The 18013-nt window shown below is 41.1% G+C and overlaps 1 protein-coding gene across 2 annotated transcripts in view; it reads left to right on the top strand.

The window, feature by feature from the left end:
- The window catches only part of RAB31 (RAB31, member RAS oncogene family), a 108987-nt gene that overhangs the window by 58031 nt on the left and 32943 nt on the right, over positions 1-18013 (top strand). For both annotated transcript variants that reach the window (XM_036418220.2, XM_045574931.1), the window contains exons 4-5: positions 12114-12185; positions 14812-14918. In XM_036418220.2, the coding sequence (XP_036274113.1) occupies positions 12114-12185; positions 14812-14918 (179 nt within the window). The remainder of the gene's footprint in view (positions 1-12113; positions 12186-14811; positions 14919-18013) is intronic.

Below are 18013 nucleotides of genomic sequence, written 5' to 3'. Positions count from 1 at the left end.
GAGGATAATGCTCAGCCCAGTTCTTTGCATGTATTAATTGGTCAATGTTTGTTTATTTGTGGACAGAGTGAACCAAGTTCTCCCTAGCATACATGGTATTCTGGTTAACGCCCTACTCACTGCCCCATACTAATTCCATGTTATATTTGTGGCATAATTCATATTCTTGGAAAATTACTTTTCCCTCTGAGCACTGGAAATGTGAAAGGATTCTCCTCTTCTTCCCTCTCTTTGTATAAGAGAACTTTCATCCTTGAATTGATGTCTTACTTTTCATTCAATCACATATGATGGGGGTCCTTTGATTCTTTCAGTGGCAAATTGTAATCCGCAGAATGCCTCTGTAAAAAAAAAAAAAAAAAAGTTTTAAGAAATGTAATCACTTTTGTTGATTGTTGAATCCAATTTGTTGAAAGCTCAACATTTTAAAGATTTGTGCAATTAGTTGATTGCTATGGAGAAGGGTGTTGAGAGAGGAGAGTGTGGGCTTTGGCGGGCTTTCACCCTGTCCTCTTCAGATGGGCTGTGCTGGTTTCTGTTTCATGCTAAGCTGTGAGGAGCAGCAGTAGCTCTGAAGGATGTGTGCAGGCACCGCAGCTCAGAAAGGTCCCAGGAGAGAAGAAGGAATAGATCTGCCTAGTTCTGTCTTCCCATCTTCCATCCAGCAGGATTTGTGTGGGGAGATGAGAGAGACTTCTTTCCCATTCCATTTTCTTTTGACGTCCTTCTTCTTTTCTCTACTAAATTGGGATCCATAATATCCTTATTGCTGTTAAAATATTGTCATCACAATAGGACATACAACCTTCATTTCCTAGATGTGTGCTTCCAAATCATTCTGTTTTTGCTGTAAATCACAATCACAATCCATGGGATAACAGAATTTACAATGTCAGAATCTCAGGCTTCATTCCCTTGGTTTGATCCATCAGAGCAACATTATTTTATTTATTTATTTATTTATTTATTTATTTAATATATATTTTTTGTTGATTTCAGAGAGGAAGGGAGAGGGAGTTAGAAACATCGATGATGAGTAAGAATCATTGATTGGCCGCTTCCTGCATGCCACCTCTTGGGGACCGAGCCTACAACTGGGGATGGAACTGTGACCTGGTTCATAGGTTGATGCTCAACCATTGAGCCACACCAGCCCAGCAGAAGCAGCATTATTTTAAGAATCTAATATGGAAAATATTAATGTTTTATTCTTTTGTTTCATTTGGTTGAAGTCTGTGTTAAGCTGCCGTTCCTTCCTAGTGGACTGCCTGCATAAAGCTTTAAATGCGGTTCCGATGGTCTTAGGCGATCCTACTAGCGGTTCTCAACCTGTGGGTCATGAGTCAGAGAAAGTTTGACTTGAGGGAGTCTCTGAAGAATGAGGCCTCTTACAAGCTCACAAGGAGCTGCTCTTTGTTTTCTCTTTCGCTTGCCCTGCAGCCACTGGAAATCGCAGGCCCAGCTCCACACACCACCAGCAAAGAGCACACATTCAAAACCTGGCTCCTCGCTTGCTGTTGGTGGGGAATGCATGCTTCACCCTGTGGCATTTCCCCCACAAATCCACTAGAGAATGGTTTTCCTAAGAACTTCGCTTCAGTGAGAGAGAGTCAATATACGATTTTGCTGTCCCCCTCTTTCCCCAAAAGAACAGTGCCTTTAATTGGTGCAAATTGAGATCTGATGAGATAAATATTCTAAATATTCCCTCTCCCCCCTCCCCTCATGGTCAGAAGACAGAATAGAAGCCTGCCGTTAGGTGTATGCTACTAAACATGAGATCAATAGTCATCAATACGGCTGTGCCATGTCGGTTCCTTTTAGAAGAAGCCTCAGGAATGGCTTTCAGTTAAAAGGTGATTCAGCTATAGTTTAAAATGGGTGACAACAGCTGCAGAAGGAAAGCATGGCAGTGATATTTGAGGACGGGCGTCTGCTAGCAGCTGTGTGGGCAGAGCCGGAGCCACTTTGCTGGCATATATCCCCAGAGCCCTGCTGTTTGGGGTGTTGATGCCATTTCGGATATTAGGAACTAAGCGCAGAACTGCCCTTTGGGTGTCAGGACGCCACTGACAGGAGAGAAGGAGGAAGGACGTGTCCACATGTTAGGATAAATTTAGTAAGTCCTTTGGAAAACAATAAAAATATTTCCCGGTGATATGGGAAAGCTGGGAGTGAAGGAAAGGGAATGGAAAGTGTGAGACAGGAACAGTGGGGAGGAGAATCTCAACCCGGAGTTGATCTTAGAAAGCAAGGATGAGCTTCTCCTGCCTGATAGTAGACCCAGCCCACTTCCCCTTCTGCACAGACGCCTTTGTTTTCCTCGTTCCCTCCCCCTTTGCCTTCCTCAGGGACAGGCAGGCTGTAGGAGGGAAGGTGACTTAGATTCTTCACAAGCTCGCCACCATGTTTTACTGGTGTGTATTTTAGTCTGGGATGCCCTACGTAGCTTCCAATTGTGAGACACTGTCTGTGCCTTTGGGTTAATGCCAATTTCCGTTCTGCTGACTCTCAGAGGACCCGTGGCAAAGATTACAACATCCAAGCTGGAGATAAGCATCGGGGGTGGGGTGGGGGGGTTGAGGTAAGGTTGCATTTATTAAGCATCTCAGAAGTACTTTACCTGGTTGTGTTTTCTCTTGTCCCCTCCTCTCCCTATTTTTTCTTTTATACAGTTAATTTCCCGAATCTGGTTAAAATGCAGGCAAAGGGCACTATGAGGCCTATGAATCTCATTCTTGACAAGGAAATTAGGCACCTGGACTTCATGTAATTACCAAAAGGACATGCTCCTGAGGTGCTCAAGGACACATCTAAGCAGGGACAGCTGGCGCGCCCTCAGAGCACAGGCATTGCTCTTCGGAGACACTTGTATCCAGAGCAGCCCTTTTGAAGGCAGTCTGACTGCATCCTTCACTCCAAGAAAGCATTCACTTTTTGAGGCCAGGGATCTTACCTTCTTCCCCTTTTCTGTTTGTTTCCTGTGGCTGCTGTAACAGATGACCACACATTTAGTATATTCCTTCTCTCACAGTTCTGAAGGGCTGAAGTCCAAGATGAGTCTTATGGCCAAAATAAACTACAGTCAAGGCTGTGTTCCTTTCTGGAGGCTCCGGGAAGAATCAGTTTCCTTGCCTCTTTCGGAGAGACTGCCTGTTTTCCTTGGTTAGTGGCCCCTTCCTCTATCTTCAAAATCAGCAGCACAGCATCTTCAAATCTCTCTGACTTTCTTGCCACCCTTTTCCACCAGTAAGGGCCATTGGGTTGACAGTGGGCCCACCTAAACCATCTAGGACAATCTCCCCCTGTCATGTATCAAATGGTCAGTAGATACTTGTCACATAAATGAGTAAATTCGGCATAAGCTAAATCTTAATTTCATCATCTTAAGCAATGTTTTGTTTCAGAGAAGCAACTGAGGGGTGGACAAAGCATGGGATTTGTTGTTAGCATTCCTCTGTTCAAGCTCTAGTTCTAACATAGAGGAGCTGGGTGTCTGTGGGCAATTTACTTAACCATTCTGAGCCTATTTCCTCATCTATAAAATGAGAACAGCCCTACCGTCTACCTGCCTTGACAGGGTTATTGATTGATCATGTGTTTAGTCATTATATATGAGTCCCTGCTGTGGCCTCGATAGGGGGTCAGGGATGGGTTCTCAGAGGAAGTGGCAGTTGAGAAAAGGTGTGATGAAACGAGGGAGTGAGCCTTGTGGATGTTGAGGGGAGCAGGGTCCAGATTGGGGGAAGGTACACGGGAAGGCATTGAGGCTTGTGTCGGAGCAGAGAAGAGGCCAGAGGCTGGAGGTAAACAGGAGAGGGGGCTAGTGTCTAGGGCCTTAGACACCATAGTACACAGTTTGGATTTTATTTTTAATAAGTATGAACAGGAAAATGACACAATTTGGCTTTTATTTGAAGAAATTACTCTGCTTTACAATTAGCATGATAGGATGTTAAGTGTCTGCTTCAGAAGATTTCAGTGGTAGAGTGGGTGGGAAGTGAGGAGAGGGTAGGAACATGCCAGGGATGAGGTGTAGGGATGATCTTGAGCCTAGGGGATGAGAAAATGGACGTACATCATATTATGCTCTCTTCTTGTGTATATGTTTGAAAATTTCTATAATAAAATGTTGAAAGTAGATTTAATGGTCTATGTCAGTGGTCGGCAAACTTAGTAGTTAACAGAGTCGCAGTTTGTTGACCACTGGTTTATGCAAATCAAACATGTTAATCTCAAAGGCTAACACGGGCCAAATAAACAAGGTTTAAGTTTATGTAGGCCACAAAAGAACAAAAGCTTCAATTTTCATAGAAAGATAGGTTTATTTTGATAGAAACATGCTGAATTTTAAGGGATGAAATAAATGTTAACAAAAATAATAGAACATTTTAATAAAAATTAATATTTTTTCTTGAACATTAACTTGCCAGACACTGAATAACTGCACAGATTAATAAGTGCAATGCAAATAAAGCTATTTTTCTTGTTCTCCAAAAGCAAAAAATTTCCTGTTGCACATACCGACAAGTCAGTCCAAGACTAATGACATGGCAATTCGCTGCTAAAATATTCACTGCTAGTATTAGTGGAGAGAAATGGTGCATCTGTGCGTAAGGCTTGTAAGGGAAATGAATGCAACACGATTATAGTCATCAGTCATTAGGGAACGTTATAGTTTGTTATTAATAACTGTATAACAGGATAGTGTAAAAATTAAGTTACAAAATTTTTATTAAAATGTTTCTTACATACCATTATATTGTCTGGGCTACAAAAATACTCCTTGTGGGCCACATGCAGCCCATGGGCCGTGAGTTTGACATACTTGAGGTAAATAAAATCAGCTGTTAAGAACAGGGTCCTGCCCTAACCGGTTTGGCTCAGTGGATAGTACGTTGGCCTGTGGACTCAAGGGTCCCAGGTTCGATTCCAGTCAAGGGCATATACCTTGGTTTTGGGCTCATACTTTGTAGGGAATATGTAGGAGGCAGCTGATCGATGTTTCTGATTGATGTTTCTCATCGATGTTTCTAACTCTATCCATCTCCCCTCCTCTCTGTAAAAAATCAATAAAACATATTATATTAAAAAAAACACACCAGGGTCCTTCTGACTATTGTGTAGCCAGCGTGGAGGCCACTGCAATATCTAAATGCTCTGATGGAAACTTCTGGATTGCAGTCAAGGCAAGACGGCATGGGCTGGGGAAAGGAGGGAGGAGTGGATCTGTCCTGTTCGGGCATGTTTCCTGGTCATGTTTGCCTGTTTGGGCGTGGTCCTGGTGTTGTTTGCCTGTTGTCCCATTCTGCAGGGAGACTTATCTCAAAGTTGGACATTTACATGGAACAGAAGGGCTAAGTATGAGAGACTAAACCAACCTGAGCAGAGAAAAGAGGAGGAGAGACATGACCAATCTGAATGGAATTTCCCCCAGTGGTGTAAAACGGTGGCTGTGGGTGGGGTGGGCCCTAGTTCTGGGGATATTCCATTTAGGATATTCCATTTGCCTGCCGTTGGTTATTCATGGGCAGGAAAAATTAATTTCAATAGCATTTCACAACCTTGATTCTGTTTTATACATTATTCTAGGCATCAAACTATGCCAGTTCATCTTGTCTTTTAAAAGAAACTAACCCATGCCGTACCCCACAACACCTTCTTAATGGAAAAGTGTTTGGATTGATGCTGGGTCATTTTCTCCTACAAAAAATTTGCACAGCACCTGGTCCATGGAATCAAACGCATGTCAGGTCACCTCTACGCCCCACCCCATCCTAGTTCTTAGCTTCATTCCTTCGATTCCTGGATGCTGAGGAAGCTATTTGATAATTGGCACCTTAAAGGGCAAAAGTAAAAAGAAAGGAGGAAGGCCCCTTCTCATTGCAAAAGTACCGTGTCCTGTTAAAATTTTTTTTTAAAATTAGAAATATTAAGATAAATGGTGGTCTGCCTGTATGGAATTATTCAGAAATAAACACTGTTAATAGTTCAGCGTGCTGTAGTCTCCCAGCCCCTTTTCTGTTCAACTTTATATACTGTTGGGCTTTAGGACATCTGAGTAAGCATATGAAACAGACCCTCTGCTCTTCTGTGGAGAGAGAGGGTCTGTGTGAAAGTCAGGGGCGTTCTTCTGAATGGCACAGAGAGAACATTCAGCAATGGTTTTTCTATTCAACTTTTGCCAGCTGTGAATGTCGGGAATGTCAGGAATTTTCCTCTACCGCTTCCCTCCTTGTTTGAATCCCAATGACCCTCAGGATGTTTTGGCTTCTGCCCTTGACTGTGCATGGCCCAGTGTTCTGTGGGAGGGCTAACCTTTCTGATTGTGCACTGGCTCCTGAGATAGATCAGCACTGGCTCTCAGGATGCTTTGAAGCCACACCCCAGGGACAGAGCGTTCTCCGATAATCATAATATAGAACCTATCCCTGCAAGTTCCTGGACATGATGTCTGAGACACGGGGCCTGGATAATCCTCATCTGGGAAGACCAAACCCAGCTGGAGCCTGTCCTTGTTTGGAAACTTCGTGTATTTTCCACCACTGCTCATTCTTGACATGCCGAGTTTTGCTGCTGTGGAATTTCTGATGCCACAAACCTGCGTTTAAGGAATTTTGCCTGAAGCAGATTAGGTGGTCTGAGGGATTAGGAGATTTCTTGGAATAATGAGTGCCGAGTACACACACACACACACACACACACACACACACACACGATAGTGTGAGATAAAAAGGGAGGTTTGTGTTGCAGATAAGGCCTCTGTAAAATCAAGTGGTTTTTTTACTATAGACATTTTTCAGTCTAAGGTACTAATAATATCTTGTAAGTCTCTGGGGAACATTGTTATATGTAGTGTTTCTCAAACTTATTTGGCTAAAAAAACTGTTTCCCCCCCGGAAAGCATCTCAGAATACAGGGTTCTGCAGAAGACCTTTGGAAAACGCCAAACGAGACCATCTTTCCTCCTGTGCCATTTCATGTTTTTCAGAGACCTGAGTTTAATTGCTGCCCAATAGTCCATTATATTGTTAAGCCAAATTTACTATTTCAGTCCCCAATGGTTAGGCATTAAGGGTGGTTCCAATTTTTCAGCCCATTATTGATCATTCTACAATGAATTCTGGTTACTTTGTGATCATCTCTGGTTATTCTCTTCAGAAGTGGAATTGTTGAATCAAAGCGTCTGAACGTTTTCAATGCTCTCAAAATACATTGGCCAGTTGCTTCTACCAGATGATGAAAGTGGGGACAGGGTTATTGGCATCCATCTGTCAAAGCTGAGCACCTAAGGAGCTCGAAGGCCATTCTCTTCTCTCTTATCCTGTGGACCAGGGACAGAGAACCTTTTTCCTGCCAAGGGCCATTTGGATGTTTATAACATCATTCCTGGGCCATACAAAATATCAACTTAAAAACTAGCCTGCTATATTTGAACATTTCATTAACTCACCCATAATGCCTTGGCAGAGCCAGACCAACTGATTTCTCAGGACATTCTCCACCCCTGCTGTAGACAGTCAGCAATGAAAAAACAAGCATTTGCCCTGGCTGGTGTGGCTCTATTGGTTGAACATTATCCTGTGTGAGAGGCAACCAATAGATGTTTCTCATATCCATGCTTCTCTCTCCCTCCCTTCCTCCATTTTTTCTCTCTAAAATAAATAAAAACATGAAGAAAAAAAAAAAGACCTACAAGTATTCACACATACTAAGGACACAAACAGCCATTTCTTTTGAGAAGACAAATTGGCTTTTCACAATTTCCTGTGTTTCTTCTAAGAGTTCTCTAAAAACTTTAATTTGGTATTACATATACTCTGATAGTTAGGGAAGAAAGGATTTTGAATTGGCATCTGTTTTGCTAATTTTCAAATAAATTTCAAGGTGAGGTTTAAAACTATTTTATCAACTTCTCCTGATTGTGAACTTTGTTCCCAGAAAAAAAATCTTTTATGGGAGTGCTTATGTCATATTGAATATGCTGATTGTGGTGCTTTTGTTTTATATTTGTAGGAGGAAAAGTATGTACATTGTAGGCTGGAAGTGATTTATCCTATTGTCCACCACAAGTATTATCCTTTGGTCAATGCATTATCGGGTTTTAGAACCGAGATGCGAACTTGAAGTCATTAAAATTCCCAAGTCCCCGGCAATAAAGTCGTATAAGTGGCTTCACCAACAGATTTATTTCAGAATGATTCCATTTGGAGGAAGGAAAACACAAGCAATGCATTATATACGAAGACCTGTTCAATAATTCATGAGGCCAGCACACCAGTGGCCATTTTGGATTCAGTTCGTGGTCCTACAGCTGAAAATGAACTCTGTCTTAGGAGATAGCCACAGTGTGTCCCTCTTTGTGCTTGAGTCCACGTGTATCTTGATTTTTGAGATATACGTTATGTACCGCTTCTCCTATTTGATGTGTTTAAATGGACCAGTCTTATATGGAGGCTATTTTGAAGATGAAGATTTTATATAATCATGCTACAAGGACACTTTTATATGCATTCCCTTACCCTTAGCAAAGCAGGACTGTTTCAGAAATACATTGTGGTATTTTTCTTCATCTGGGCAGATATTTTATTTTGTTTTCTACGTGTGGAGTGAATTGCCAAAGGATGGACTAAAATGATAACAAACACGGTATTGGGCAGTCAGTAGCTATGGAAAGGCACCCGTGGAAATGGCTTGCTGTCCTCTGGTGAGTCCTGGCAAGTGGCCCAGGCCCTTTAGCTGGGAACTCCTGAGTTCATCCTGAGCTCCATCCAACCCGATACCACAGAGGCACCAGCTTCTTGTTAAGGTGGCGACGCGCATGAAGGCATGGAGTTGGGCAAGAGTTGCCTGCTTCTGTCCACTCTGTGAGGGCTGCACTAGCAATAATGGGGGAACCATGAAAGGGAAACCTGAAGGACTGACTGATGTGCTTCAGATTTCCAAATTTGGATCATTTCAGTTTGGCAAGTACATATTCCAGGATAAGTATTAGGGGGAAAAATAAAAATGAATGATTGATGCTTTTGTTGATTGCTGGAAAAGCTTCAGGATCTGTTCTAGCTTCCTTCCCTCCCTGTGCCCTCTCCTACTCCCCAATAAAAGTGGCTACTTTTAAACAAGTTAAAAACCATTTTATTTAAAAATCATTGTAAAAATGTATACTATTCAAACTCTTGTAAGGAAAATGTACAATCACTAGAAATCCCACTGTTAACATTTTGAGAAGGATTTTATACCTGTACACATAGAAACCTACACACATTTTACTTAAATTATATTATGCTGCATATGCTGCTTTGAATCTGTTTTTTTTACTTAACAGTATGTCAGAGATACCTTTTCCCAGAAATAAAAATCCTCCTCATCATTTTAATTGTTGTGGAATATTCCCTTACATACATATACCATTAGTACATTCTCTGTGATTAATCTAGGTTGATTTCATAATATTTGTTCCCATGTGCAACCAAGATGGTATCTTTGTGTGTATGAAGATCACTCTAGTATATGTTCCTACCAAATGGAAATACTGGTTTAACCAGTTTGCATATTTAAATTTTTGCTATATATTACTGACAGTGGCTTTGAAAGAAGGTGTTTCTTTAAAAAAAAAATTCATATATATTTCAGGTATACAACATGATGATTTGATGTATGTATATCATACATAGTAAAGTGATTACTATTGCCAGTGTAATTAGCATATCTTCTTACCTTTTCTTAGTTGTGAAAACATCTGAAATCTAGCTTCTTGGTAAATTTCCAGATTTAACATACTATTATTAACTACTAGAGGCCAGGTGCATGAAATGTGCAACTTCCTGCACCCGCAACTTTCTCCTGTCCTGTTGACCCATTACAACAGCTTGGGGGAAGGGGTCGGGGGAGGGAACCTCAGCCCAGTCTGCATCCTCCCGCAGTCTGGGAGCCCTCGGGGGATGTCTGACTGATGGCTTTGGCCTGCTCCCCGTGGAGAGCGGGCCTAAGTCCGCAGTTGGACACCCTTAGCACTGCTGCGGAGGTGTGAGAGGCTCTCACTGTACTCGCTGCTGTACTTGCCAACCATGAGCCTGGCTTCTGGCTGTGTGGTGCTCCTCCAATGGGAGCACACTGACCATCAGGAGGCAGCTCCTGCATTGAGCGTCTGCCCCCTGGTGGTCAATGCGCATCATAGTGACTGGTCATTCTGCATATTAGCCTTTTATTATATAGGATTATATAGGATAGTCATCGTGCTGAACATTATATCTCTATAACTTATTCATCTAACGTAACTACAAACTTGTCCCTTTTGACCAACATCTTCCATCCTCCCTAAAAACCGCTACTTTCTGCTTCTATATATTTGACTTTTTTTTAGATTCCATATGTATGTGAAATCATGCAGTGTTTTTCTTTTGGTGTCTAGCTTATTTCATTTAACATGATGTACTCCAGGCTCATCCATATTGTTGAAAATGGCAGGCACTCCTTTTATAAGGCTGGATAATATTCCATTATATCTATATACATATCTATAAAATAGAGAAATATGCTAATTAACCGGGATGCTGTAATGGGTCAACAGGACAGGAGGAAGTGCGCAGCATTGGGGGTGGGGCGGCAGGAGCTTCACTGCACGAGGTCCTGATCAGCAGCAGCCGCAGAGAGGCTGGAGAGGGAGGGAGGGCTGGACCTGCAGTGGCCACGGCTGCCGTGGGGCCTGGGGAGGGAGGCAGGGCTGGACCAGTGACTTGAGGGTGGATGGCGCCACGCGATTTCAAATTGCACGCTGGGCTCCTAGTATACATATAAATATATGTATACACACACATACATATACATTTTCTTATCCATTCATTGGTTGATGAACAGTTAGGTTGTTTCCATGTCTTGTCCATTGTGATTAATACTGCAATGAAGATGGGAGTGCAGATAACTTTTTGAGGCACTGATTTCATTTATCTAGGCTATGTATATACCCCAAAGGGATCCTATGGTAGTCCTATTTGTAATTCTTTGAGGAACCTCCATACTGTTTTCCATAATGGCTGTACCGATTTACATTCCCACCAACAATTTACAAGGGTTCCCTTTTCTCCACATCCTCACTAACATTTGTTAGCGTTTGGGGTTTTTGTTTGTTTGTTTTGATAATAGCCAACCTAATAGATGTGAGGTGATATCTCATCGTGGTTTTGAATTGCATTTCCCTGATATTCAATGATATTTAGCATCTTTTTATAAGAAAGTTTTAAAATGCATTTCCATGTAGTTTAGTGCCTCTTTTACCAATTCCACACTGACTAGATATGATAAATCTTTTGAATATTTAATAAGCGTATAAATGCCTCATGATTACTTTTATTTTAGTATAATTGGACATGGTTTAAAATATTCTTTGGCAATTTATATCTCTTCCTCTTTGACCTATCTATCTATCTATCATCATCTATCTATCACCTTCGTCCATTTTTTTGTTGAGCTGAATTATCTTTTTCTTATTGACTTTCACAACCCCTCCACAATATAGTCAAATATATTCAACAATACATTCTTCAAATGTACATAAAATCTATATGTATCCTGCTTAGGGATAAATGATTCCAGTGGCCAGCGAGACTTGCTTTGTTCCCATTCTGGAATGGAGCTCATCGCTCTCACCATTTGTCGTGTGGTGGAGGGATGCAGCCACCCAGACCCGAGGGTGCCCTTGCTGCAATGTTCCTCATTAATGGCTCATTGCAAATCTTGTGATCCGTGCAGTCTCCTCTCTTCCTCTTCTTGATAAGCATCTTTTACTTACTGCTGTGTAATTCTAATAAGATTGCCTTGGGTCAGCCATATTAAATAAGTGATGAGCAGCAGAGAAAAGACAATTCATAGGATATTAACATTTAAAAGGAAATTTATTTTTGGCCTTTGCCCAAGAGTGAATTTCATGGTCTGTAAACCAAAAATGTATATGTGCAGTCGAGGAGAAAAATTTATATCTGATATGAACCTTGGGAAAATTCTAGGGGGGATTCAGGGATCTTCTAGGGATGCTGTAGGGTAAAGTTTTATATTTAATCTGGGGTTGCATAAAATGTGTTCACTTTGGCCTAAAACTATTTATTATTCCTAAACAGTTCCATTCCTTGGCTCCCATGTACTATCGTGGATCCGCTGCAGCTGTCATAGTGTATGATATTACCAAACAGGTAAGCATGTCACCCTTAGAATTTAGATGTCATTTATGGTGATTCTCTTAGAAAGACCAAAGAAGAGATTTCACTGCTTAAATCTTGACAGTAGCCTGGAATGAGATTTCATAATGTGGTTGTCAGAGATAATGAACACTAGATACTGAGTTTATTTCACCTGTATGTAAGGAAGATTCCAGGTTTTTTTGTTTGTTTGTTTTTAAAAATATATATTTTATTGATTTTTTACAGAGAGGAAGAGAGAGGGATAGAGAGTTAGAAACATCGATGAAAGAGATTCATCTATCAGCTGCCTCCTGTATACCCCCCACTGGGGATGTGCCCACAACCAAAGCACATGCCCTTGACCAGAATCGAACCCGGGACCCTCTAATTCACAGGCTGACGCTCTATCCACTGAGCCAAACAGGTTTCAGCAGATTCCAGGTTTATCTGCTAACTTAAATAAACAACAGTGAACATTGTTACTTATTTATTTACTAGAGGCCTGCTGCACGAAATTTGTGCCCTGAGGGAGGGTCTCTCAGCCGGGCCTTCATCCACTCACAGTCCGTGAGCCTTCAGGGGATGTCTGACTTAGGGGAGTGGGCTTATGCTGTTAGTCAGACATCCTTAGTGCTGCTGCAGAGGTGGGAGAGGCTCCTGCAACCCCCCTGTGCTCCCTAGCCGTGAGCCTGGCTTCTGGCTGAGCGTGCGGCACTCCCCTGGTGGGAGTACACTGACCACCACTCCTGCATTGAGTGTCTGCCCCCTGGTGATCAGTGCACATCATAACAACTGGTCATTCTACTGTTGGGCCAAAATTGGCTCTCTGACATCCCCTGAGGGGTCCCAGATTGCAAGAGGGCACAGGCCAAGGGACCCTACTGTTGCATGATCGGGGCTAGGGAGGGATGCAGGAGGTTGGCCAGCCTTTGTGTCCAGATTATGTCTGGCCCATCTCTCTCAGTCCTGATCCCAGCAACAAACTAACCTACCAGTCAGAGTGTCTGCCCCCGATGGTCAGTGCACATCATAGTGATTGGTCTACTGCATGGCCCCTGGTGGTCAGTGCATGTCATAGTGAGCAGTCTTAGCATATCATTAGCATCTTATGCTTTGATTGGTTGAAAGGCCAATTGGAGGACCAAACACTTAGCATTTTAGGCTTTTATTATATAGGATTTGTTTATTTATTTAAGTTAGTTATTATAGTTAGTTAGTTAGTTAGGAGAGGAAGAGAGAGAGGGATAGAAACATCAGTGATAAGAGAGAATCATCGATTGGCTTCTCCTGTATGCCCTCTACCTGGGATTGCGCTTGCAACCTGGGCATGTGCCCTTGGCCGGAATCAAACCTGGGACCCTTCAATCTGCAGGCTGACGCTCTATCCACTGAGCCAAACCTGCTAGGGCAACATTCATTTTTAAAATTGACTGTTTGCCTGTAGAGGCAGGGTTATGTCTGCTAGTACTGTTGTCCAGAATGTGAGCTTTTTAGGAAAAGGAAAATTATTTTTTAAGTTCTGCATGCTTTATAATTATAAAAGATTTACCTTTTGTTAATGTCTCAATGACACTACATAAAATGCCAAGGAGAGTGTGTTTGTGTACATATAAGTATGCTTTCAGTATTCACATTGAGGATCCAGGATATCAACAACTGACTGCAGTGGTTTGTTGACATTTTTTCCCCTCACTCCTGGAGCGTTGACTCAGTGCACAGGACTGCTAGTTTAATGAGTCATCACAGTTACCGGTACCCTCCAGGAGCTCCTGACCACTTTTACCTAAACATGGTGTCTGCCTTGGCTTGTTTCCTGGAGGACAGTTGTGAGTAAAGGACAGAAAGGAAAACAGACTAAAATTTGTGTGTGTGTGTGTGTGTGTGTGTGTGTGTGTGTGTGTGACAGAGAGAGAGAGAGAGAGAGAGAGAGAGAGAGAGAGAGAGAGAGAGATTTCTTTTTCTTTCCTGAGGTAAGCATGAACATTGTCTTAGTCCTATGACTTAGTCCTTTTTCATGCTAAGTCAAAGCTATACTTTTTTTTTTATATATATATATTTTATTGTTTATTTATTTATTTATTTTTAAAATATATTTTATTGATTTTGTACAGAGAGGAAGGGAGAGAGATAGAGAGTTAGAAACATCGATGAGAGAGAGTCATTGATCAGCTGCCTCTTGCACATCCCCTACTGGGGATATGCCCGCAACCAAGGTACATGCCCTTGACTGAAATCGAACCCGGGACCCTTCAGTCCCCAAGCCGACGCTCTATCCATTGAGCCAAACCGGTCCCGGCTACAGAAATATTTTTATTAAATTTACTGGGGTGACATTGGTTAAGATTATATCGCTTAACTTTATCAAGTTCTAGTTTTAGAAAAGGAAACCTTTTATAGGCTATTTAAGTATAATTTAGCTAATATTAGAATGTGTATCAAGATAGGAGTAGTTTATTGATCTACATGAGCCTCCTGAAAATATTTTTCTCCATTAAATTGTGTTGGGTTTGTATTTCTACTTGGTTGAAATACTGTGTATAGAATTACACAGGATTATGTGCATAGTGTTATGTTAGGAACACATAACTCTAGTATGTTGATGGGTCTTTCCAATGCTTGATTTATCATTTGGATTTAGGACTCATTCCATACCTTGAAGAAATGGGTGAAAGAACTGAAAGAACATGGTCCAGAAAACATTGTCATGGCTATCGCTGGGAACAAATGTGATCTCTCAGATATTAGGTAAGATGCATTTAAAATTTTTTGTGTGTAGTTAATATTCTCCATCCCTGAATGTCTATGTGTAAAAAGCTATCATGCCTGTATTATCCTCAGAGTAATAATTCAATCAATAGTCATTCACTTGTGATGGTCAAGGTGATATTAATAGTAGAATTAAGGGAAAATAGGAGGGAAATGCAAATTTAATGGACCACACAGTAATGAATATTAATATAAAACCTCCTACATACATCATAGTTACATCCCTGGTACTAAATGTTTTGGGCTACATGGTTTTATTACTTTTATTGTTACCTTTCATTATTATTGTCATTGTTACTTACAATCATCATTTTAGTAACTTGCATATGGTAAGGAGAGTTATATATATATTTTTTAATTCTCACCTGAGGATATGATTTTATTGATTTTAAAGAGAGAGGAGGGGAGAGGGAGAGAAACATTAATGTAAGAGAGAAACATTGATCAGTTGCCTCTTATAAGCACCCCCACTGGAACCTGAACCTGAAACCTGATTAGAAATTAGAAATTGAACCCATGACCTTTTGGTGTATGGGACGATGTTCTAACGAACTGAGCCACATCAGCCAGTGAGAGATTCTTAACGTTTTCCACACATCCCTGTTTGTTTTATTTCTACACACAAGTGACGGATGTACAATAGTAAAGTCTGTAATATCACTGTTTTGTTCTAAGATCTGAACATGACCCATCATATATGAACATTTTGGCTTGTCCCAAAACCACTGGATTGTTTAATTTTTATACATGGAGAGATATTTGTAGACACACAGTCCACATGGGCTAGAGATTTGATGATAATTTTATCTAGCCTGATAAGCTACTTATTTTTACTCAATAAAAATTTTATGAAAGAAAAATAGAGAATTTGGGTTGTCTCCATTCCTCTGGTTAATTTATTTTTAAAATATATTTTATTGATTTTTTACAGAGAAGAAGAGAGAGAGAGAGAGAGAGAGAGAGCGAGCCAGAAACGTCGATGAGAGAGAAACATCGACCAGCTGCCTCCTGCACATCCCCTACCGGGGATGTGCCCACAGCCAACGTACATGCCCTTGACCGGAATCGAACCCGGGACCTTTCAGTCCACAGACCGACGCTCTACCACTGAGCCAAACCGGTTTCGGCTCCTCTGGTTAATTTAATTCTCAGCAATTCCAGTAGTTGATTTTCATAAAGACAATGGCGTCATGCTCCAAGTTTTGCTAATCCAAATATGATTAAACCAAAGTTAAATAACAGTGAAAAAAGATCTTACAAAAGCTCTTAACATGGCTTTCAACAAATTGCTCTGTTTCTTTGGGATTTCAAAAAGCTTTATATCACATTGCATTGGGTTGGGTTATAATAACAGCCATCAACACCAATTAATCATTTGTTTTTTCTGGGGGCTGGACAAACGCCCCAGACTTAGTTCAGATCCCTACCTTCTTTACTGTAATTCTACAGCAGTTTACTTGTCTAGTGTTCCCAGTATAACTTTTGTCCTTAGGAGGGGGTGGTCCGGGTGGGTAGAGATAGCCTTTGCTGAGAGAAGGCGCTATCATGTGACACCATTGAACTGTATTAAGCCATACCATAGTGTAACTTTAAGTGAACTAAGCCTTGTGTATTGTGGGATAGCTGACAGACCAGAATCTACACAGAAAATGTTTTAAAGTTGAATGGAATTATTTGGTTACAGGGAACCAAAACCCAATTGAAATTAATTTCAGGTGAAAAAAAAGGGGGGATTTATTGGAAGGTACCAGTACTACATGGTAAAACAGCTGCCACTTATTCCACTTTTAGTCTCTGGCACTCTTTGTTTATAGTCATTCCTATGGAAGGATTTTCCCATCATGGTAAGGCATTTGTGGTCAAGGGACGGGACTTAGGTAATACAAAATTATTTTTCCCACCATAACTTCAGGAATGGGAGGGTGATCAGTTTGGAAGAGGGGCAGTTTCTAGTAAAGTACAGCCTGGCAGACAAAACATGTATGTGACATGTTGGCTTGGCTACTGGCACCTAAAGACACTGTTTCCGAGGGTAAAATTCAGCTTTGATGCACTGTATAGGGTTCTCCTCAGCAAGCATTCTGCTTTGTGCTAGCCAATTCCTACATGTACAGTTTTCATAATGCAAAATTCATGCATCTCACGTCTAACCAGATTCACTCACAGCCCCTCCATGCCCAACGGGAGACAATTCAAGACCACATCCCAGCTACTACATGCAGTGGAGACGATATGGGCCACTGTCACAGGAGTCCTAGTTCTCTGGGTAACATGATGCCCTTTCTATTCCAGTTTGGTCTCAGTGAGGTCTGAATGTGGCTTCTAAGACCCTGTAGTTGTAGTTTAAAGTGTGGAATATGTATCTTTTGTTATACTCAAAGTTATTTTAGAACTACCTGTTATTGAATCATGCAGAAAGAAATGATTCCCTTTGTAATTCTCCTTCAAACATTTGGTTAAGTAAACAAGAAAAACTAGTTTGATGCTAGTAAATGTAAACATTTAAGTGTTAATATTTTTATTAAGATAACTTATAAACCATAAAATGTACCTGTTTGAAGTATACAGGTCAATCAATGTTAGCATATTTATAGAGTTATGCAGTCATTATGACATCCAATTTTAGAACATTTCTGTCATCCTACAAAGAAACATCATGCTCATGTACAGTTACTTCCAGTTTTGTATCATTTTCTCTTGTGCTTGATTTAATCTCATGCTGTTTTGTCCAGTAACATGCTGTACTGGCTTATACTTAGGAGCAATAAAATATCCCATATATCCTAGGTGTGTTGTAGGCTGTACCATCGAGACTTGTGTAAATGCTCTCTGTGATGTTCAAACAATGACATAATCGCCTAATACATTTCTCACAACATGTCCCCGTGGGTAAGCATCCATGGCTATAGTTGTCTGCAAAAGGCCCTCCACCTTAGACTGCTTTCTTTGTCTCTCTGTCTCTGTCTCTTGCTCTCTGAAAGGGAGAATAGGAAGTATAAAAATCAGTGTTAAAAACTTATTAGCCTCAAGCTCACAGGGAACATTCTCCAGGGTAGACCGAATTTTAAGCTGCA

The sequence above is a fragment of the Pipistrellus kuhlii genome, unplaced genomic scaffold, assembly GCF_014108245.1.
Source record: "Pipistrellus kuhlii isolate mPipKuh1 unplaced genomic scaffold, mPipKuh1.p scaffold_m20_p_6, whole genome shotgun sequence".
Lineage (NCBI taxonomy): Eukaryota > Metazoa > Chordata > Mammalia > Chiroptera > Vespertilionidae > Pipistrellus > Pipistrellus kuhlii.
The sequence above is the reverse complement of the archived record's forward strand: the minus strand, read 5'-3'. Positions and strand labels throughout refer to the sequence as shown.